Source organism: Lampetra planeri, chromosome 78, assembly GCF_965212315.1.
Source record: "Lampetra planeri chromosome 78, kcLamPlan1.2.h2, whole genome shotgun sequence".
In the NCBI taxonomy this organism is placed as follows: Eukaryota; Metazoa; Chordata; class Hyperoartia; order Petromyzontiformes; family Petromyzontidae; genus Lampetra; species Lampetra planeri.
Window position 1 is genome coordinate 3,068,277 of NC_136183.1, and position 23,175 is coordinate 3,091,451.

General features: G+C 45.8%; 1 protein-coding gene and 1 pseudogene across 2 annotated transcripts in view; both read right to left on the reverse strand.

The window, feature by feature from the left end:
- Positions 1–958: 958 nt before the first annotated feature.
- LOC144738213 (uncharacterized) overlaps positions 959–23,175 on the reverse strand; it is a 48,782-nt pseudogene continuing 26,565 nt past the window's right edge. Inside the window, exons 5-9 of the transcript XR_013589182.1 lie at positions 17,911–19,065; positions 13,369–13,886; positions 12,901–13,051; positions 9,185–9,375; positions 959–6,175 (exon numbers count right to left, since the gene is read on the reverse strand). The product of XR_013589182.1 is annotated as an uncharacterized LOC144738213 (transcript). The remainder of the gene's footprint in view (positions 6,176–9,184; positions 9,376–12,900; positions 13,052–13,368; positions 13,887–17,910; positions 19,066–23,175) is intronic.
- Positions 15,837–20,036, reverse strand: LOC144738195 (zinc finger and BTB domain-containing protein 41-like). The gene has a single exon (XM_078621205.1). It carries the CDS (start codon positions 19,546–19,548, stop codon positions 19,291–19,293), a length of 258 nt encoding a protein of 85 aa, XP_078477331.1. The 5' UTR covers positions 19,549–20,036; the 3' UTR covers positions 15,837–19,290.

Genomic DNA, 23,175 nt, shown 5'->3' on the forward strand with positions numbered 1-23,175 from the left:
CACACACCTACTTCCCGCGGGGCATGCAAGAATTTATCCAAGAGACAATCCACCTCTCTCACAATGGGACCAACCCTAGACAATCATCAGAAGACTAATTATAAAGTTTGAACACCAGCTGGCCGTAAGGAATCGTGGCCCTCTGAGTAATTAAGAATCCGTCGGTTATAAGAGGGTGAAGTTTTTTTCTTGCCTTTTTTTTGTTTCTCTTATCGCATAAACGACCAATAGATTCGTCGATGCAAACTAAAACCCTCGAAATCCTCATTGCGAATCGACCGTGCACAAAGAGAGAAAATCTTGTCAAACCAGTTTTCTTTGTCTTAGAGTCTCGCGGAAGAATTAATTAAAACCGAGCCAAATTCGCTCTCCCGCAACACGCCGCACCCACCATTGACTCCAACCTTCCGTTAAAAGGATTTCACACTTGCCGACGAATCTATTGACATATACTTTCGCCTCTGGGATACAATAAGTGCTTTTTCTTACCGCAAAATGAAGTGTGTCATGCTTGGTTTCAAACTCGGCCAGTCGCCGATTGTGATCGATACCAAAACGAACTAATGAGATGCCTGGTTGTTAGGAGGTTTTTTTTTCTTTAGTCATTCAGTTCGTTAAATGCATAAGAGTTTTTGAGTTATTCAATTTAGTAAATGCATAAGTGTTTATTCATTCATTTTAGTCAATGCTTAATCTCGTAATTGCATAAGAATTTTAGTTATCCATATTAGTCGAATGCACAATATCGAAAATGCATAGGGGTTTGGTTAATCATGAATTATTGACGCATGTTCGACCTGCATGATAGAATGTCACATGCTTGTTAGAATAAAATTGCTTAACACCAACTGTTCGAGTGCTTCTTTCCAAGTCCATGCAAAACCATCTTATTCTTGATAACTGTATCCTGTGATGAGATATGAAAATGGAGACCTAAATATCATAACACACACTAGGATAATCGGTAAACGTTTAATCATTGATCATCGTGTTATCCGGATTGACATAACTCTGGATAAACGAAGCTGAGCCTAATTACCACAACTGCTCACATTAACATCATCGCAAGCATCCGCATAAATTACTACGATTATCTCCGCGATTATCATAATTTATGCATACAATTACTCACACCATCATAATTTATGCATATCATTACACGCATTATCATAATTTATGCATGTTAATACACACATTAACATAATTAATGCGATTTGCGCATTTTTCGCAAAATTATTAATTTTCATTAATTTCCATCAAAATTTCATAACCCGACACATACAACACCTGCCAGCACGAGTGACCAGCGTGCCGACTCGGCAAGCACCTCAGCTCGGAGAGAGACTGACGAAGCAGCCGAGAGCGCCCCTGCTGGGGACCTGAGGTATTTTCGTTACAAGGAACGCAGCACCTCGGAAGCCGCAAGAAGACAACAACCGCCATTCACCACGAAGTGGCGGTGACGTCCCCACGACGCTTGTTCCAGAATATGTTTTTAAGCTTTCAGTTTCATTTATTAGGTACTAGCGGTAAGTACCCGGCGTTGCCCGGGCGAAAAATATCTTTAAAAACTTCTCTTAAAAATTTCGATATAAAGCTTTCGTGACTGCAGGGATTCATCTTCTTGGTTCTTTCGGTAAAGTCACGTAGTAGGGAATTCTCACGACGTTTCGGCCACAACGCAAGCAGCCGTCCTCAGGTGAAGAACAGGTCTGTCGGAAAAACAGCGTCTGAATGAACACCACCAGGCTTGGCAGCGTATATTTAAGCTGGGTTGGAGGGGGAAGAGTGCCTTGACAAAGGAATTTGCATATCAAGAGGAATTTAGCATATTTATGGAAATGCAGATATGGGATTAGTCACTACTTGTGGAATGAGTTACAGCAGCAGAGGTTAGAGTAAATGCGATTGGTATTACCTTAGAGTCGCGGCATCTCTTCAGAAAGGTGAGAGACTCGATTCGCTGAGCTTTCTTATCACGGAGTTTGTTGTCTCTTAAAAACCTTACATATACACACACAGATACTAAGGTATTGTGAAAGCCCGCTGGGCCGTTTGTACATTTCTCCACCAACAAAATTATAAGAAGCTTGCAAAAGTCCAAAAAGTTGTAGAAATTGTGGGGTAAATAGTTGATGTAAAAGGTTTCCAAAAATTGTGGACACCCCCCCTCAAAATTTATATTTACACCACCCTACATACAACAGAGGAAGTCGTATCTATTGACTCTGTAGTTGTATCTACTGACTGTACAGTAGTATCTACTGAGCCAGTAGTAGCTACTGACTGGAGTATTATTTACTGATTGTAGTAACGACTGACCGTAGTAGTATCTACTGGGCCTACAGTAGCATCTACCGACTCTATAGTAGTAACAACTGTATAGTAGTATCCACTGACTATAGTAGTATCCACTGACTATAGTAGTAACTACTAACTCTATAGCAAGATCTACTCACTCTATAGTAGTATCTATGGACTCTAATAGCTACTCACCGTACTAGTATGTACTGACTGTATAGTAGTATATACTGACTGTAGAAGTATTGACTGACTAGTGGTATATACTGACTGTTTTAGTATCTACTAACTCTATATAGCAGTATCTACCAACTCGATAGCAGTATCTACTATCACTACAGCAGTGCATACTGACAGTGATGGCACCTGCTATGACTACAGCAGTGCATATTGACTATGGTGGTACCTGCTATGATTACAGCAGTGGATACTGATTGTGGTGGTATCCTATGACTACAGCTGTGCATACTGACTGTGGTACCTGCTTTCACGACAGCAGTGCATACCGACTGTGGTGGTACAGGCTATGAATACAGCAGTGCATACTGCTGTGGTGGCGACCTGCTATGATCACAGCAGTGCATACTGTGGTGGTGGAACCTGCCATGATTACAGCAGTGCATACTGTGGTGTTACCTGCTTTGATGACAGCAGTACATACTGTGGTGGTGGTACATGCTATGACAGAAGTACATACTGTAGTGATACCTGCTATGACAGCAGTACATACCGACTGTGGTGGTACTTGGTATGACAGCAGTACATACCGACTGTGGTGGTACCTGCTATGATCACAGCAGTACTGTGGTGGTGGTACCTGCTATGATGACAGCAGTGCATACTGTGGTGGCACCTGCTATGATTACAGCAGTGCATACTGACTGTGGTGGTACCTGCTACTTTACTTAATAACCAGGCTACAGTCTGCATTATAGACTGCCAGTACACTCACCCAGCTTAATAACCAGGCGACAGTCTGCATTATAGACTGCCAGTACACTCACTTTGCTTAATAACCAGGCTATAGTCTACATTCCTGACTGCCAGTACACTCACCCAGCTTAATAACTATTTGTACAGTCTATATTTAAAGAATCGATTCTTGGCGCGCTAGGGTTTATTTTAATTTACTGAGTTTTATTTTCATTGCTCTGTTATGTTTTAAAGTTTTCAGAAGTTTTTAAATGTATTTTTCCCCCGGGCAACGCTGGGTATATCGACTCTAACAAGTGTGGGGTGTCGAGGCCTAGTCCCGTGCAGAGCCTTCGGCCTCGCCTAGATTGCCCAGTCGGGCGAGGCTGGGGGCTGGGCCGCTACCCCCCCTCCCCCCGCGCTAGAATAAGTCTAATCTCTATAATTTTATCATCTACCGACCCTATAATAGTAATTGCACACATTGGGGTGGGAGGAGAAGAGGACGTGAAACTTTGATGTATTTACCTCAGCGTCGCGTGTAAATGTGTGCGCATATTTTTAACGCGAGTGAGAAATGGCGTCCACCCTGCAGTGACGGCGCGCTGCCCGTTGCCAGGGGCAACCCTCGGTCAGCGTCTCGCGCATGCGCAACGGCGTGCTAAATAAATAAATTAAGAGAAATCGCACTAAATCGATAATTAAATCGCTTTAAAGTTTAGGGACGAAAAACGGAAATGCCTATTCCCACCGTGGGGCTCGGGGCGTGCCTCCCGGCAAAAAAAACGTCTCGACAAACCCCACGGTCCGTGAGCCATATCCCCCGCGAGCGTACGCAGACGGACGGACGGACAGAGACAGACGAAAAATTAGTCTTATAGGTTAGATGAATGATCCATGCTTCCGATTTCAAAGACAATGAGTTGCACCAGAGTCAGATGCTTCCTGATTCACAAAAATACTCTTTGACCCGCATCACAAAAATAACAGCTCTCACGTGAGCTTTTGTAAAGGTTACCACCAAAACAGACACTTTGTCCTGACATCACATATTCCATGTTTGACATTAATACACAAAATGTTGCATGTAGGTACAGAAACAGACAAGCATTCTTTCAATTATGATTCAAAATAATCAAAAGGCACATTGGCAACATGTTATTACTATAATGAAATGTACTGCATCACATTACAACGTATTTATAAGTTGATCTCTGACAAGATTAGGCCTATATGTGCAGCATTCTTATAGAGGGAAGCCAAGTAGTAGTACATTCTCTATTTGTTGCAGAGGTTCAAGGTTCAAATCCGACTGGCATATCAATCATCGTCCCAGACTTACAAACTCATATCCACATACAGGCCAGTGAACGGTCACCTTGTGGCACACAGGGGCAGATGCCCATTATGGGCACCCTTCGAGTGTTTAAGATGACATGTTAGAAAACACATGAGTCGCTCCGGATTCGAGAACGACCCAACCCACAGATCCACAAATACTGGCCACTCTTACACTGCAGTTTGAACCTAGAAATTGAGTGTTCAACTTCACATTATATTCATTAGAAAGGCCTGTGACAAAGGTGCATCCATTGGAGCTTAATTGTCTGAAGCTTGCACATCTACCTGGTCTCCATTTGACGTTGTATTGTCTAAGAAGCCCACCCACACCTCCACATCCACAAACTCCTGGGAGTTGCCTCGCTCTGCCACACAGTCAGAATTTAGTTCCTGCTTCACACTGCCTCCATCTATGTGAAGGTCCAATTTTGGAGTTGAATCATCTTCAAATTTAACCTTCACTTCTACGCTCCTCACTGTTACTTCTTCACATTTCACCTTCGCCTCTTCATATTTCACCTTGATACCTTTCAAAGTGTCCAGGCTGGGATTGTCTTCTTGTTTCATGAACAATGGGGTCATTGCAGCACTTTGGCTTTCACAAGCTGATTTCAGAATACACTTCTTGTGGTTTTTCTGATGCTTGTGTGTTCTCTGGTGTTTTTTAAGATTTGATGACTGTGCAAACGCTTTCCCACAAACACTGCACTTGAAGGGTTTCTCTCTTGTGTGTGTTTTCTGGTGGGTGTGAAGAATTGATGACTGTGCAAACGCCTTCCCACACCGAGTGCACTTGAAGGGTTTCTCTCTTGTGTGTGTTTTCTGGTGGGTGTGAAGAATTGATGACTGTGCAAACGCCTTCCCACACCGAGTGCACTTGAAGGGTTTCTCTCCTGTGTGTGTTCTCTGGTGTTGTTTAAGAGTAGATGAATCTGAAAATTCTTTCCCACACACACTGCACTTGAAGGGTTTCTCTCCTGTGTGTGTTCTATGGTGATTTTTAAGAGTAGATGAACCTGGAAATGCCTTATCACACAAACTGCACTTGAAGGGTTTCTCTCCCGTGTGTGTTCTCTGGTGTCTTTGAAGATGTGGTGACTGTGCAAATGACTTCCCACACACACTGCACTTGAAAGGTTTCTCTCCTGTGTGTGTTCTCTGGTGGGTCTGAAGATTTGATGACTGTGCAAACGCCTTCCCACACATAGTGCACTTAAAAGGTTTCTCTCCTGTGTGTGTTCTCTGGTGATTTTTAAGAGTAGATGAATCTGAAAATGCCTTCCCACACACACTGCAAATGAAGGGTTTATATCCTGTGTGTGTTCTCTGGTGGGTCTGAAGAGTTGATGACTTTGCAAACGCCTTCCCACACACAGTGCACTTGAAAGGTTTCTCTCCTGTGTGTGTTCTCTGGTGTTGTTTAAGAGTAGATGAATCTGAAAATGCCTTCTCACACACACTGAACTTGAAGGGTATCTCCCCTTTGTGTGTTTTCTGGTGCTGTGTCAAGTTTCCAGTACGATCCATGGTGTTTGCATTCTGGTCGCATTGTTTCCTTCTTGTACCGAGCTGCGCTGAGTGCCTTTGCTCCATCAGGCCAATTCTGCAGAACAAGCGTGAGCTGCAGACAGAAAAACATATCCACACCATCTATGTGAGTATGAGGCAAAGAGGAATGCATATATACACAGTCACACATGACTTACACGTCTATACATATTCATATTTTCATGATATAGTGAAAGAGATTCCCCAATTCATCACACGGGCTGTTAAGGCACACAATGAGAGGGCAAATGGTCATAAACATGCCTGGACACCCTAGTGTTTTCAAAATGAATGTTTACCAAAAACTCCAAGCACACAATTTCGGTTGTCTAGCTACGACAGGAATATTTATTTAAGAAAAATTAGCTAACATAGGAAAGGCTGTTGAAAAGAATATTATTTGTATTATGCAGAAATGTATAAATTAATGTTCATTTGCAACTTAGAGGTGTGAAGCCAGGCTCAGATGAGCTTGAATGCGAGGATGAACAGATCTAACTTCAGCTGCATATGTGCAGTGTTAATTTCCTGACTGTATCCATTCTTATAAAATCTTGTTCTGTACCTGTTGAATTCCATGACGAAATGGGGCCTTGCATATGTTCTACAAAAATATCACCTCAATGGGAAAATCTTGACTTAAAACTTTTGTGATAGCGGGAATTCATATTCTTTGGTTATTTCGGTAAATTCACGTACATAGAAAATAATAATACAAATAAAGTCAATAGAAGAAAAAAAAGACTAATGTAGACTGTAGCCTGGTTCTTAACCTCGGTGAGTTTATTGGCAGTCTATAATGTAGACAATTGCCTGTTTTTTGACGAGACCTTTGCAATGGACTAGACCTTGGCGATGGACACTCACAGCTTTGTATGTAAAAAAGTCCAGGCAGCTTCCACATAGTGTTACAGAGCCTAATGAAAGAATGCTGCTAGACTAATTCGAAGTGAGACTTTGGATGCCAAACCAGAGCTGGTCATGAACACATTAACCAGGTATAGGAGCTCCTCCACCACGTGTAGAACGACCTGATTATGTATGGTCAGCTGAGCAGGTGCAGTGTTGTATGACATTAAATTCCCAGGGAGGTGTTCTTTGGGTCTTTCGGTAAAGTCACGTCACTTAATCGAAAGACCCAAAGAATATGAATTCCTGCAGTTACGAAAGCTTTTGGTCAAGATTTTCCCAGGGAGGTGATCTTTTTGTAGAACATATGCAAGACCCCATTTCGTCATGGAATTCTCCAGGTACAGAACACGATTCTCCAACTCAATATCATTGAGTAGCCATGACCAGATCATCAACATGCGTAACATGGTTGACCAGCAGGGGACGATCCCTTGACTATAACCAGGTATCGATTAGCGTATCATTGTTACTGTATGAAATGCATTTTTTTATAGGCCCATTGTGAGCTTCTCAAAATACATCATTATTTGAAAATGCTATGTAATGTAATGCATGGGGCCAGAGGCAATTTCGGCCACAAGCCAAATTGAACAGGAAAGGGATCCGACTCCTGGTCACGCAGCTTTAGATGGGCCAGCCAAAAAAATCTTAAAATCCTCAACGAATGTGAGCAGAGGCAGAGATATCGAAAACAAAAAAATAATCCAAAACCCCAAGCCTCTTTATGGTACTATAGGCCATAATTACACCAAGAAAGCAGAGATCTAGTTTCTGCTGAAAATCCGTACTCCTGTGCTATAGCTGATGGACAAAAAATACAGCAGCCCCTTGAATAGCGCGGAGGTTACATTCTTGGAAAGTGCCGTGCGAAAGCTAAAATGCCGATATTTAAGCCTTACCTAAAAAATGCGGTTAGGTAAACGGCATATAAAATATACATCACAATTTAAATAAGTACTGTACTGTATTCCCAAGAAACTAAATTACTGAAATAAATGTGGAGAAACCGTATACAAAACATTCCAAGATGAGTATAACTGTATATAAATAAAGCAGACTTTGTGTTTTTTTGAGAACCAAATTGCGCCAACACAATGAAACATACACACATCAAAAATTCCACGCGTACTCAAGGGTAAGTTATTATGTTTTTCACACAATTTTTAGCTTACCTGTTCACCTTCAACACCTGTAACACCTGCACACTCCAACACCCCGCTGCTGCTATATTTTTTCTCATTTACCACATCCTTACATATTATCAGGCCTGCATTTTTGCTACAAAATTAATTCACTTCCGACTCCTTGCCGTCCTCTCTGCACACGCACAGCTCACCTCTAATATACTGCAATATTTCATCACGGGACCTTTGCCAGTACCAAAATATGATAATAGGTTTCCCCCGTGTGGTCAGAATGCAAACAAAAACACTCTGATAGAAAATGCATGGTCTGCTGCTGAGGCAGACTGTTGTAAAAGGTTTGAAATGGGTGTAGCCCAAGGGTCATAAAGAAGTGGCCGGGGCTAGTGATGTTAATGTAATAAATTAGCATGTTAATGTGAAATCGAAGATTGGTGCAATCCAAAGCGGCTTCCCTACAAGACAGAGAAGGATCGAGGCTCTACCTGGGTAAACAACAACTACCACACTATGGGAACCTCATTTGCCAGTAAAAATATGATAATTGGTTTTTTACCCTTCTATCTGGCAACAAAACTGACACCTTTTTACAATGAGTCATGTGCACTATCCTTGAAGTTGATTGGTCCACACCTGAGACGGCTTTCCTTAGAGCCTAGTCTCACATGGGTTGGACCAGATGATGCCAAAAGTGCGCCAGATGACTGCGGGTGACTGGCTGCGGGAACTGGTGGCAGGAATAATGGGGGCCACGTCACTCGTGGAAGGGCAGGTGAACAGGCGGCGTACCCGGATTCTGCTGGACACGGGGGGCGGTAACGTCACTCGTGAGTGCAACACATTGCAGCGTGGTCGGGGTTGACGTGAGCCGCCGACAGGCCCCGGATCGTGCGCTGCACACTGCAAGTGGAAGTGGGATAGGACTGCTGGGGAGGGTCACCCTTAAGGGTCGCCTCGGACACCCGGTGTGTAACCAGGAGTTATACGTGTCGAGCGTGTTATGCCACGAGTGTATTGCAGGTACCGACCTCCTGGGAAAGTTGGGGCTCAGCGTGCAGCCCCGCCAGCGATGCGCCACCGTGGAGGGCAGCGGGGAGCGGATTCCTTTCTTGGGACAAGAGCCGGGTTGCCCTCGCTTCGAGCCTGTGGCCGCTATCCTGGCGTCGGCCGTCACCGTCAGCATTGGTGTTCCACTGGGTTTTCCGTTTTTCTCCCAAACCTAAACTCAAAATATATTTGGTGGTGGTCAAACAGTCCAATGCAAGACCCTCCTGAAAAATAATCTTTAATTGCTAAATAAGAAGTTAAATTGGAAAACCCTCAAACACAGTACACTTTTTTTTATTTTACCAGGTGAGGCCATCTGAGCTGCATAGCTCTTTTTCAGAATCGACCTGGACACAAATGATAGCTCAACTTACTTTGTTATAATATGGAAATGTTTTGCAGCCAAATTCTCAAAATGCATGTTTCTAAATGTGGAGAAAGATCAATGACACTACAGGTATTGTGGTCTATGCAAACATGACTCCTCGTAAAAAAGGTGTCAGTTTTGTTGCCAGATAAAAGGGTAAAAAAATAATTATCATAAAAATAGTTGTCCATCGGTCTAAAGGGTGCATCAGCAAAACCAACTCGGCAGAACGCTCCTGAATTAGAGTGCTGAGACTCATTGTGGTCATGTACTCGAGTGTGCACCATGGTGGCTGGGAGATGTTAACTGCCTCTCCTGGTTTACAGGAGGTGGTGGTTTCGATCGCGACCCCTCCTGTATATTGGCAGTTTGCGTGTCTCTCTCGCTCCCCGTGGTCGCGTGGATTTTCCTCCGGTTTTCCCCTCCACATTAAGAGTCAACATCACCACGCGTTTAGAGTATTTGACCGACAGACATTTCCACACGTTGATAAGCCACTTTGTTGTGGGCTGGTCGCTTCTGAAAACAAGAGCGGTATAGCAGCTGAAGTGGGCTTGGCCTGGTAAGATAAAAAAAAAAACTGTCGAAATATTTAAAAGAAACAAAGTTCCAAAGTAGTGAGCCAGATGAAAACAAATAAAACTTAAGCAGAGAATTAAAGCAAATGCAATCAGGCGAGGGCAGGAGGCAAGGCCCCGCATGGCTAGGCCCCGCGTTGTAATGTTCCAACATGGACATCGATTCCATACTCGCTGCTACTCAATTGATATCCCTACGAGAGGAGCGAGGCTCTACCTGGGTAAACAACAACAACCACGACAACAACAACCACAACGACAACAACAACCACGATGTGAACTTCTCACCTCGGATCTCAGTGAGCGCGCGCGGTGCAGCAGCTTCCGGATATATCGTGACGTCACGCGGCAGCAGGAGGTGACATGACGTCACTAGCGGAGTTCATCACACAATCCCCTCCCCCAACAAACTGCGGTGTAATTGAATAAATTATGTTAATAAGCCGGGCCCATGTGGGGTGATTGGGCTTGGCTGGTAAACCCGTTGCAATAAACTTGCGACGGTTATCCTGAATAAATTATGTTAATGAACCGCCAGTGACTGGGCGTGGCTTTTAGCAAAAAAGGATTTTTACTGGAACCGAAATCGACAGTGACCAACTAGACGTGACGTCACGCTCAAAAGCGCGGTAGAGGGGGGGGTTGGGGGGTTAAATACCTTGGTGACATGACGTCACTAGCAGGGAACAGCTCTCCCTAGCGTCTCACGCCAAGTTAATGAGTGGTGACGTCAGAGAACGAGATCAGAGTTAGAGTTTAAGTTTATTTAGATTACATTTATATTGTTGCCTCTCTTGAACAGAGACCCCTTGGGTGCGTGAGCTCAACAACAACGTGAACATTATTGTGTGTGTACACTGTGTGTGTGTACACTGTGTATGCAATGTGTATGTGTACACACTTGTGTGTGTGCGTGTACACTGTGTGTTGCACAGTCGGGGGTACAGGTGGTGCATTGGCCAGTCAACTGAGTCAGTAGACCCATGGCACCTGGGTCTATCCCGTGCACATGGCCTGGCACAAACGCCATGGTGACGTCACCGCCACTTAGTGGCGAATGGCGGTTGTTGTTCTTGTAACTGTGGACAGTGCTGTGGGGGGAGGACCAATTCCGATTAGCCTTTCCCCTCGGGGCATTCGTAGCTACCACATCAGCTAAATGGGGGCTCTGGATGGGTGTGAGGGGCTGGTAAGCCCTCCACCTTCAATATATTACAACTAAACCACGTCTAAGATTGCACTTGAAGGGTTTCTCTCCTGTGTGTGTACTCTGGTGTTTATTAAGAGCAGATGAAACTGAAAATGCTTTGCCACACGCACTGCACTTGAAGGGCAATTTTTCGGTGTGTTCTCTGGTGGCTCTGAAGAACTGATAAACATGCTAATTTCTTCTCACACACAGTGCACATGAAGGGGTTCTCTCCTGTGTGAGTTCCCTGGTGCTGTGTCAAATTTCCAGTACAATCCGTGCTGTTTCCTTGTACCGAGCTGCGCTGAGTGCCTTTCCTCCATCAGACCAATTCTGCAGAGGAAGTGCAATATACACAGTCACACATGACTTACACGTCTATACTTTTTCATATATTCATGATATAGTAAAAAAGATTCCCAAATTCATCACACGGGCTGTTAAGGCACACAATGAGAGGGCTAATGGTCATACATATGCCTGTAAACCCTAGTATCTTCAAAATTTATGTCAAACCAAAACTCCAAGCACACAATTTTGGCTGTCTGGCTACAAAGAGAATATTTATAACAAAAATTCAGCAAACATAGCAAAGGATGTTGAACATAATACTATTTGTATTAATGTTAAATCGCAACTTAGAGGCGTGAAGCGAGGCTCAGAATTGTTTGAATGCTTTGATGAACAGATCTAACTTCAGCTGGAAATGTGCTGTGTTAATTTCTTGACTTTATTCATTCTTAGAAAAAGTTCCCGAAGAAAACAGAAATAAACAATTGTTTTGATTTAACCTGCGTGTTCAATGGAGTTAATATACTTTACAACAGATACAAACTTGACACTCTCACACACTGGCATGGTAAAAATGTGATGGTGTGTCCAGAACCATGCCTGGCCGCCTTCATCTGCTCAGTATTCAGTATTAATGTTTCCTCACTTCACCATGTAATTAATTGAGGATCAATCAACATAGAAGTCCATAATAAGTTCAACTTTCACTTATTAATGATGTTTGCTGTCGACGATTATCAAACTCTAATTGTTGAATTCATAATGCAGTGATATAACTGCGCCACCACTCCTCACATAGATAAAGTCTTACATACACATACATTGCACGTGGATCATTAACATATGCTATACAAATCAGCCACCATTTCAATCAGATGCTTTCTGTGGTTTTCCGCTGTTCGTGGCTCCGCCCCCTACCTGCCTGCTAACCCGTCTGTGTTGTTTGTCTTAACCGAGGTGGCTGAGTAGCCTCGTCATGACCGTGTAATTTCACGTTAATTCACGGCGCCACAGTGCCATTTAACCTCGGGGAAGCCTCGGTCAATTCCCTGGCCCCAGGACACCGTGGAGGTTCCCCACGAGGAGGGCTCCTGGGTGAAAACATGTAGGCCAGGTGACTTTCCCGCGAGGCTCCAGGTGGGAAGAGCAGCGTCGGCCAGGCCGCTCCGTGGGGTGGGCATCGCGGGTGCGGCGCCGGCAGAGCGGCTTCGCCACTGTGGCATCACATAGCCCCCCGAGGTGCCTGTCCCCGTCCCGGGTTGACTGGAGCACCTCGCCTGGGCTGCCCCCACGAGGTAGCGCCGCGGGGTCCTTGGGACTCGCCCGGCCTTCATGGCTGGCCTCGGGGGTGGTGGCTCCGTCCTCGGGGGTTCCCGCGGTGGTCTCCTTCTCCACTCCAGTGGCTCCTTTTGTCCCTCGGCACCTGTGGGCTGGGGAACAAACTCAGAGGCCGAAGGGTTTAGGGGCCGTCGCCCCCGCCATCACCCGGCCGGGCCAGGGCCTTGCGGGGCCCATGTAGCGTGCGAGGCCCCCGAGCACGAGGGGTGTGGGGACAACAGGATTTCGGGGCACCCAAATGGCGGGGTCCTCCCTCGCCGGGGCTGCCTTCCATAGTTTTAATCGGCGGACGTTGACCACTATCTTTCGGCCCCTCTCCCCACCCTGGATCAGCACCGTCCAGGGGGAAATCTGCCGCACCACGGTCCAGGGTCCGCGCCAGTAGGTCGTTAGTTTCCCCACCTGTCCCGCCCCGAGGCGAGGGGTGTGCAGCCACGCCTTAGAGACTTCCGAAAAGAAGGGGGGCTCCATACGGGGTCGGGCGCCCTGCTCCTGCCACCGATGCGCGGCCTCCCCTTGCGGGTAGGCACGGCCCCTCGTAGAGTCTCCATCAAGTGCTCCATGGGGCGGCTCCCTTGCTCCGGTTGTGGTGGGGGAACGCCGAACAGCAAATCTGCGGGTAGAAGAAACTCACGGCCAAACATAATTAAGAACGGGGTCTGTCCCATCGACGTGTGTACTGTGGTGGCATAGGGGAACAGGACATTAGGGAGGTGTTCGTCCCAGTCCTGCTGGTTGGTGGTCTGGTTCAAACGCTCCACCATACGGTTCGCCTGGGGGTGGTACGAAGTGATTCGGTCCTTCTGGATTCTGAACTCCCGGCACAGCACCAGAAACAGCTCTGCCTCGAACTCACTACCTTGGTCGGTAATGACTCGTTCGGGGATCCCATGTTTAAGTACGTAGTGCTCCACAAATTCCTGGGCGACCACAAGGGCCGCCGGGGATGGCCACCGCCATGGGATAGCGTGTGAAGTACTCCACCGCTACGAGGATATACTGGTTACCCCGGCGGGATCGCGGAAATGGCCCCTGTAGGTCGATCCCAACCAGCTGGTTCGTCCGACTAATGTGGAACGGCCTCAGGCGTACCTGATATCGTGCTGGTTTCTGAGTAGCCTCGTCATGACCGTGTAATTTCACGTTAATTCATGGCGCCGCAGTGCCATTTAATCTCGGGGAAGCCTCGGCCAATCCCCTGGCCCCAGGAAACCGTGAAGGTTCCCCACGAGGGCTCCTGGGTGAAAACCTGTAGGCCAGGTGACTTTCCCACGAGGCTCCAGGTGGGGGTGTGTGCGTGTGTTCATGTGGGGGGTGGTGAGGGAAGAGCAGCGTCGGCCAGGCCGCTCCGTGGTGTGGGCATCGCGGGTGTGGCGCCGGCAGAGCGGCGTCGCCGCTGTGGCATCACAATATCATCCCTGGGGCCCGGCCCAAGGGTTGTGTTCGCCAACAAGCACCTTGTGGCCGGGTGACCCACGTATCCTGGTCTGGCCTAGCCTGAAATGGCTACGTGGCACCCTCCAGTGCGCCCGCCATCTGCAGAACGAAGGGTGAGGGGCGGGTGTGATGCCAGTATGGCAGGGAGAGGGATGGTCTCAGATGGACTTGATCTTGGCGATGGACTCACAACTCTGTATGCAGCAAAAGTCCAGTCAGCTTCCACAGTGTTGCACAGTCTAAAAAAATAATGCTGCTCGACACATGAGCCAGGTATGGGAACTTATCCGCCACTTGAAGAACTGCCTGACTATTAATGGAGAGCGGAGCAGGTGCAGTGTTGTATGACATGGATTCCCAAGCAGGTGATTTATTTTTGTGGAACATATGCAAGGCCGCATTTCATGATGGAAGTATCCAGGCATCAGAACAAGATTCCCTAACTCCATCTCATTGAGTAGCCATTACCAGATCAGCAGATGCAACAGGGCTTACCAGCAGGGAATGATCCCTTAACTATAACCAGTCATCGATAAGCGTATTATTGTAACCGTAACGAATGCAATTTATTTATATGGCCATTGTGAGCTTCTCAAACTACATAATTATTGACGATGCTATGTAATTTAATGCATTGGGCCAGAGTGAATTTCTGTCACAAGCCGAGTTGAACAGGAAATGGCCCCAACTCCTGGTCACGCACCTTTAGATGGGCCTGCCCAAAATCATAAAAATCCTCAACGAATGTGAGCAGAGGCAGAGACATCGAAATCAAGGAACCCAAAGCATCAAGCCTCTTTATGGTACCATAGGCCTTAATTACATCAAGAAAGCAGAGATCTAGTTTCTGGTGAAAATCCGTACTACTCTGCTGTACTCGATCGACAGAAAATAGAGCCGCCCCTTGAATATCGGAGGTTACGTTCTTGGAAAGTTCTGCGAGACTGCTAAAAACGCGATATTCAATACTTAAGTCTTACCCAAGTAATGGCGTTAGGTAAACGTCAACTAAAATTTACATCACAATTGAAATAAGTACTGTATTCCACATCAACAAAAAACTAAACAATTGAAATAAACATTTGGAAACCATGTCTCGTGCTTTTGGTTACAGGTCAACCCAACACTAATGGTCACACATGCTGTCTGCTTCTACTCGACCTTGTCCGAAAAGTCCTCCAAAACCTCCACATCCACAAATGGCTGTGATTCGTCTCGGGCTCCATTAGCGACCGGGAAGTGAAACCCTAGAGCCTTCACAGGTCACCTTCACGAATGGTGACGTTTCCCAGCTGCCATTTGTATTGGGTCCTTGAATCACAAAGGATGGGCTTATGGAACTTCAAATTTCACAGGTCAATCTCAGACTCTGCTCCTTGTAGACCTCCTTACGCGTGTTTCAGTTTCAAGACAATTCAAAAGGCCTTCCAAGTGTACATTAAGTGGTTTTTAATGTGTGTTCCCTGGCAGTTGTGAAGATTTGATTACTGTGTAAATGCATTCCAAGACAGTGCAGTCGTTAAGATTCCGTGGAGGCGAGTTCTGCTCTTGGTGACATCACAAGCCAGAGAGAGGGGGAGGCCCTGACGTAACCCACTCGTTAATTTGAGGTGACGTCTTCAGAGGGAGCGTCTACATATTTAAGTAAACATGTGGTAAACAAGGTGGGATATCAATGCAGACAGATATATCTAAAGTTTTATTTAAATAGAAGTTAAAATTCAATAAAACCTAGGCTAGAATACAAATCTGTAACAAAAATCCACGATGCCTTCAAATGTCCTCTTTAAAGTACCTCCTTGCAAAAAAACAGATCGGCAGACATCTTTCATTGAACATTTTCTACACGAAACAAAGGAATGTTTTACACAAACTATAAATACCACGGCCTTTTAGGAATGCATGTGTAATGGGTTCCGGAGACACTTGTAGAGGTATCTTCTTTATTACAACACTCCAACAGTCCTGATACTCTGCTACAGCCTAGGTACACAGCCTAGATACACTACTCTGGCTACGCTCTGGAGTCCTCCGGCTGCAATTATCCTAGGGGAGGCTAATTGACCCGACCTAGCCAAGGTGCGGGTCTGGACTCTGGCTTCCTCGGAACTCGCCCTTACAAGGACGTAGAGCCGGGAGTCCCAGAGTCCCACCACTGGCCCTCACAGCGTCCCGGCCCTTACAAGGACAAGCGGGACGAGGGGGTCCAGGGTCCTAAGCTGGCTGGTCTTGGGTCTTGAGCTGCAACTGGCCCCGATCGGCCAGGGAGCTGCCCTTTTATGCCTCATCCCCAACGAGGGGTGGGGTTGTGTGCGCCCCCAGATATCCCACAGAGCACGCACAGCCCGCCCGTTGGTGGCGCCAAGGGGCTTAACTGTTTGGGGTGCCTGGGATCCTAGTGCTTGGCGCCGAGGGCTTATCTGCCTAGGATCCCAGAGCCCCCAGCAGCCCCTCCCCTCTTATGGCACTACACATGTGTTCAGTACAAGCCACTTGTGGACTGGTTTTGGTGTACAATGTCTCAACAGTCCGGCTTGCTTCAACTGATGTTCATCGGCAAGGTCCATTTCAAGTCTCAGTTCGACAAAATGTATACGTAATACAAAATAATAATTCGTGTTCTTGTGGAGAATGTATCTCCTATACGTAACTTGTAAGTGGCATACCTTAACTGATGAATGATCCGACTATGCTCCCGATTTCAAAGACAATGAGTTGCCCCAGTCAGATGCGTCCTGATTCACAAAAATACCCTTTGACCCGTATCACAAAAATAAGAGCTCTCACGTGAGTTTTTGTACAGGTTATCACCAAAACAGATACTTTGTCCTGACATCACATATTCCATGTTTGACATTAATACACAAAATGTTGTATGTACGTACAAAATCAGACAGGTATTCTTTCAATTATGATTCAAAATAATCAAAGGGCACATTGGCAACATTTTATTACTATACTGAAATGTACTGCGTCATGTTGCAACGTATTTAGAAGTTGATCTGACGAGATTAGGCCTATATGTGCAGCACTCTCATAGAGGGAAGCCAAGTAGTACATTCTCTATTTGTTGCAGAGGTTCAAGGTTCAAATACGACTGGCATATCAATCATCGCCCTGGACTTACAAACTCATATACACATGCAGGCCAGTGAACGGTCAAATTGAGACAAACAGGGGCAGATGCCCATTATGGGCACCCATCGAGTGTCTAAGATGAGATATGATACAAAACACTTGAGTCACTCCTGGTTAGAGATCGCCCCAACCCACAGGTTCACAAATACTGGCCACTCTTACACTGCAGTTTGAACCTAGAAATTGAGTGTTCAACTTCACATTATATTCATTAGAAAGGCCTGTGACAGAGGTGCATCCATTGGAGCTTATTTGTCTGAAGCTTGCACATCTACCTGGTCTCCATTTGACTTTGTATTGTCTAAGAAGTCCACCCACACCTCCACATCCACAAACTCCTGGGAGTTGCCGCGTTTTGCCTCAGTCAGAATTTAGTTCCTGCTTCACACTGCCTCCATCTATGTGAAGGTCCCATTTTGGAGTTGAATCATCTTCAAATTTAACCTTCACTTCTACGCTCTTCACTGTTACTTCTTCACATTTCACCTTCGCCTCTTCATATTTCACCTTGAAACCTTTCAAAGTGTCCAGGCTGGGGTTGTCTTCTGGTTCTTGTTTCATGAACAATGGGGTCATTGCAGCACTTTGACTTTCACAAGCTGATTTCAGATTACACTTCTTGTGGATTTTCTGATGCGTGTGTGTTCTCTGGTGTTTTTCAAGATTTGATGACTTTGCAAACACCTTCCCACACAGAGTACACTTGAAAGGTTTCTCTCCTGTGTGTGTTCTCTGGTGTGATTTAAGAATTGATGACTTTGCAAACGCCTTCTCACAAACAGTGCACTTGAAAGGTTTCTTTCCTGTGTGTGTTCTCTGGTGTTGTTTAAGAGTAGATGAATCTGAAAATACCTTCCCACACACACTGCACTTGAAGGGTTTATCTCCTGTGTGTATTCTCTGATGGGTCTGAAGATTTGATGACTTTGCATACGCCTTCCCACACAGAGTGCATTTAAAAGGGTTATCTCCTGTGTGTGTTCTCTGGTGTTGTTTAAGAGTAGATGAATACAAAAATGCCTTCCCACACACACTGCACTTGAAGGGTTGATCTCCTGTGTGTATTATCTGGTGGGTCTGAAGATTTGATGACTTTGCAAACGCCTTCCCACACAGAGTGCACTTAAAAGGTTTATCTCCTGTGTGTGTTCTCTGGTGTTGTTTAAGAGTGGATGAATCTGAAAATGCCTTCTCACACACACTGCACTTGAAGGGCATCTCTCCTGTGTGTGTTCTCTGGTGTTGTTTAAGAGTAGATGAATAAAAAAATGCCTTCCCACACACACTGCACTTGAAGGGCATCTCTCCTGTGTGTGTTCTCTGGTGTTGTTTAAGAGTAGATGAATTAAAAAATGCCTTCCCACACACACTGCACTTGCAGGGTTTGTCTACTGTGTGTGTTCTCTGGTGGGTCTGAAGATATGATGACCATGAAAATGCCTTCTCACACACAGTGCACTTGAAGGGTTTCTCTCCTGTGTGTGTTCTCTGGTGTCTTTGAAGATGTGATGACTGTGCAAACGCCTTCCCACACACAGTGCACTTGAAATGTTTCTCTCCTGTGTGTGCTCTCTGGTGTCTTTGAAGATGTGGTGACCGTGCAAATGCCTTCTCACACACAGTGCACTTGAAAAGTTTCTTTCCTGTGTGTGTTCTCTGGTGTTGTTTAAGAGTAGATGAATCAAAAAATGCCTTCCCACACACACTGCACTTGAAGGCCTTATCTCCTGTGTGTGTTCTCTGGTGAGTCTAAAGATTTGATGACTTTGCAAACGCCTTCTCACACACAGTGCACTTGAAAGGTTTCTCTCCTGTGTGTGTTTTCTGGTGTTGTTTAAGAGAAGATGCATCTGAAAATGCCTTCTCACACACACTGCACTTGAAGGGCATCTCTCCTGTGTGTGTTCTCTGGTGCTGTGTCAATTTTCCAGTACGATCCGTGATGTTTACATGCTGGTCGCATTGTTTCCTTCTTGTACTGAGCTGCGCTGAGTGCCTTTGCTCCATCAGGCCAATTCTGCAGAGCGAGGGTCAGCTGCAGACAGAAAAGCATGTCCACACCATCTATGTGAGTATTGAGGCACAGAGGAATGCATATAAACACAGTCACACATGACTTACACATCTATACATATTCATATTTTCATCATATAGTGAAAGAGATTCCCCAATCCATCACAAGGGCTGTTAAGGCACACAATGAGAGGGCAAATGGTCATAAATATGCCTGGACACCCTAGTGTCTTCAAAATGAATGTTTACCAAAAACTCCAAGCACACAATTTTGGTTGTCTAGCTACGACAGGAATATTTATTTAAGAAAAATTAGCTAACATAGCAAAGGCTGTTGAAAAGAATATTATTTGCATTATGCAGAAATGTATAAATTAATGTTCATTTGCAACTTAGAGGTGTGAAGCCAGGCTCAAATGAGCTTGAATGCGAGGATGAACAGATATAACTTCAGCTGCATATGTGCAGTGTTAATTTCCTGACCATTTACATTCTTATAAAATCTTGTTCTGTACCTGTTGAATTCCATAACGAAATGGGGCCTTGCATATGTTCTACAAAAAGATCACCTCCCTGGGAAAATCTTGACTTAAAACTTTAGTGACAGCGGGAATTCATATTCTTTGGTTATTTCGGTAAAGTCACGTAGATAGAAAATAATAAAACAAATAAAGTGAATAGAATAAAAAAAACGACTAATGTAGACTGTAGCCTGGTTCTTAGCCTTGGTGAGCGTACTGGCAGTCTATAATGTAGACTGTAGCCTGGTTCTTAACCTCGGTGAGTGTATTGGCAGTCTATGATGTAGACTATTGCCTGTTTTTTTTAGGAGACCTTTGCAATGGACTAGACCTTGGCGATGGACACTCACAGCATTGTATGTAAAAAAGTCCAGGCAGCTTCCACATAGTGTTACAGAGCCTAATGAAATAATGCTGCTAGACCAATTTGAAGTGAGACTTTGGATGCCAAACCAAAGCTGGTCGTGAACACATTAACCAGGTATAGGAGCTCCTCCACCACGTGTAGAACGACCTGATTATTCATGGAGAGCTGAGTAGGTGCAGTGTTGTATGACATTAAATTCCCAGGGAGGTGTTCTTTGGGTCATTCGGTTAAGTCACGTCACTTAACCGAAAGACCCAAAGAATATTAATTCCTGCAGTTACGAAAACTTTAAGTCAAGATTTTCCCAGGGAGGTGATCTTTTTGTAGAACATATGCAAGGCCCCATTTCGTCATGGAATTCTCCAAGTACAGAACACGATTCTCCAACTCAATCATTGAGTAGCCATGACCAGATCATCAACATGCGTAACATGGTTGACCAGCAGGGGATAATCCCTTGACTATAACCAGGCACCGATTAGCGTATCATTATTACTCTATGAAATGCAACTTTTTTATAGGGCCATTGTGAGCTTCTCAAAACACATCATTATTTGAAAATGCTACGTAATGTAATGCATGAGGCCAGAGGGAATTTCGGCCACAAGCCAAATTGAACAGGAAAGGGCCCTGACTCCTGGTCACACAGCTTTAGATGGGCCTGCCTAAAATCATAAAAATCCTCATCGAATGTGAGCAGAGGCAGAGACATCGAAAACAAAAAAACAATCCAAAACCCCAAGCTTCTTTATGGTACTATAGGCCGTAATTACACCAAGAAAGCAGAGATCTAGTTGCTGCTGAAAATCCGTACTCCTGTGCTATAGTTGATGGACAGAAAATACAGCAGCCCCTTGAATAGCACGGAGGTTACATTCTTGGAAAGTGCCGATATTTAATATTTAAGCCTTACCTAAATAATCGGGTTAGGTAAACGGCATATAAAATATACATCACAATTCAAATAAGTACTGTACTGTATTCCCAATAAACTAAATTAGCAGTATCTGACAAGCACAACGGGGTGTCAGCCAGATGCGAACTGCCCATATCCCCCATTTAACACCCTTGCCGAGCACGCGCACGTGTGTGTGTGTGAGAGATTTGCTCGCGAGCGTGTGGAATTCCGACGGCTCGGACGGGATAGCACCATTGTAAGTCTTCTTCCAGAGGAGGAGGTGAGGGGGGGGACGAGGGAGCCTCTGGGACCCCGTGAGACAACCCCAGGATGGGTGGCAGGGATATAGACTGGCATAGGAGATATCGCAGGCCATGCGACCCAAATACGCGAGGAGGTAACCCAAGTATACGGGGAGGTGACCCAAGTACACCTGACTGTGACCAAGCTGCAGTCCACAGCTGAGATAGTCCAGTCCGAGGTGGGAGGGCTGCGCTGCGCTCCATGGTCGGGGGGCTAACCAGGCGAGTATCTCAATAAGAGGCAGAACTCGAACAAATGCACACTTGGGGGGGTAAGGGGAAGTAGGCAAGGGGCCTTTTATGGAGCCACCGCCCTTCCCCGTGCGTGCTATCTATGCATCTCGTGAGAGACAGTCCCCAGACCGCCCGCGCGAGAGAAGCACCAGGGTTAAACACCAAGGCCTCCCTAAAGAGGGGACCACAGAGGGGTGCAATCGACGTGGTCCCAACACAAATAAACTGTCATGATAATGGTGAGCGAGTGACCCCCACACAGATGCCGACAACAACACCCCAGAATGCGGCGACTGCGGGTGACTGGCTGCGGGAGCTGGTGGCAGGAATAATGGGGGCCACGTCGCTTGTGGAAGGGCAGGTGAACAGGCGGCGTACCCAGATTCTGCTGAACACGGGGGGCGGTAACGTCACTCGTGAGTGCAACACACTGCAGCGTGGTCAGGGTTTAAGTGGGCCGCCTACAGGCCCCTGATCGTGCGCTGCACACTGCAAGTGGAAGTGGGATGGGACTGCTGGGGAGGGTCACCCTTAAGGGTCGCCTCGGACACCAGGTGTGTAACCACGAGTTATACGTGTCGAGCGTATTATGCCACGAGTGTATTACAGGTACCGAACTCCTGAAAAAGTTGGGGCTCAGCCTGCAGCCCTGCCGGCGATGTGCCACCGTGGAGGGCAGCGGGGAGCGGATTCCTTTCTTGGGACAAAAGCCAGGTTGCCCCCGCTTTGAGCCCGTGGCCGCTATCCTGGCGTCGGCCGTCACCGTCGGCATTCCACTGGGTTTTCCGTTTTTCTCCAAAACCTAAACTCAAAATATATTTGGTGGTGGTCAAACAGTCCAATGCAGGACCCTCCTGAAACATAATCTTTAACTGCTGAATAAGAAATTAAATTGGAAAACCCTCAAACACAGTACACTATTTTTATTTTACCAGGTGAAGCCATCTGAGCTGCATAGCTCTTTTTCAGAATCGACCTGGACACAAATGATAGCTCAACTTAGTGGCTTATAATATGGAAATGTTTTGCAGCAAAATTCTCAAAATGCATGTTTCTAAATGTGGAGAAAAATCAATGCCACTACAGGGAGAGAGAAAAAAATGTAAACTCCAATTATTGTGTCAGCGTTGGACTCGAACCCACGACATTCTTCATACCATGTGAGGTAGTTAACATCTCGCCACCACAGCACAATACATCACACACACACATTACAATGAACACACTGACTCCCTCTCCCTGTACACTCTACACGTGTGACTCACTCTCAAGCACTCGCCCCAAGCGCACCTCTCAGCT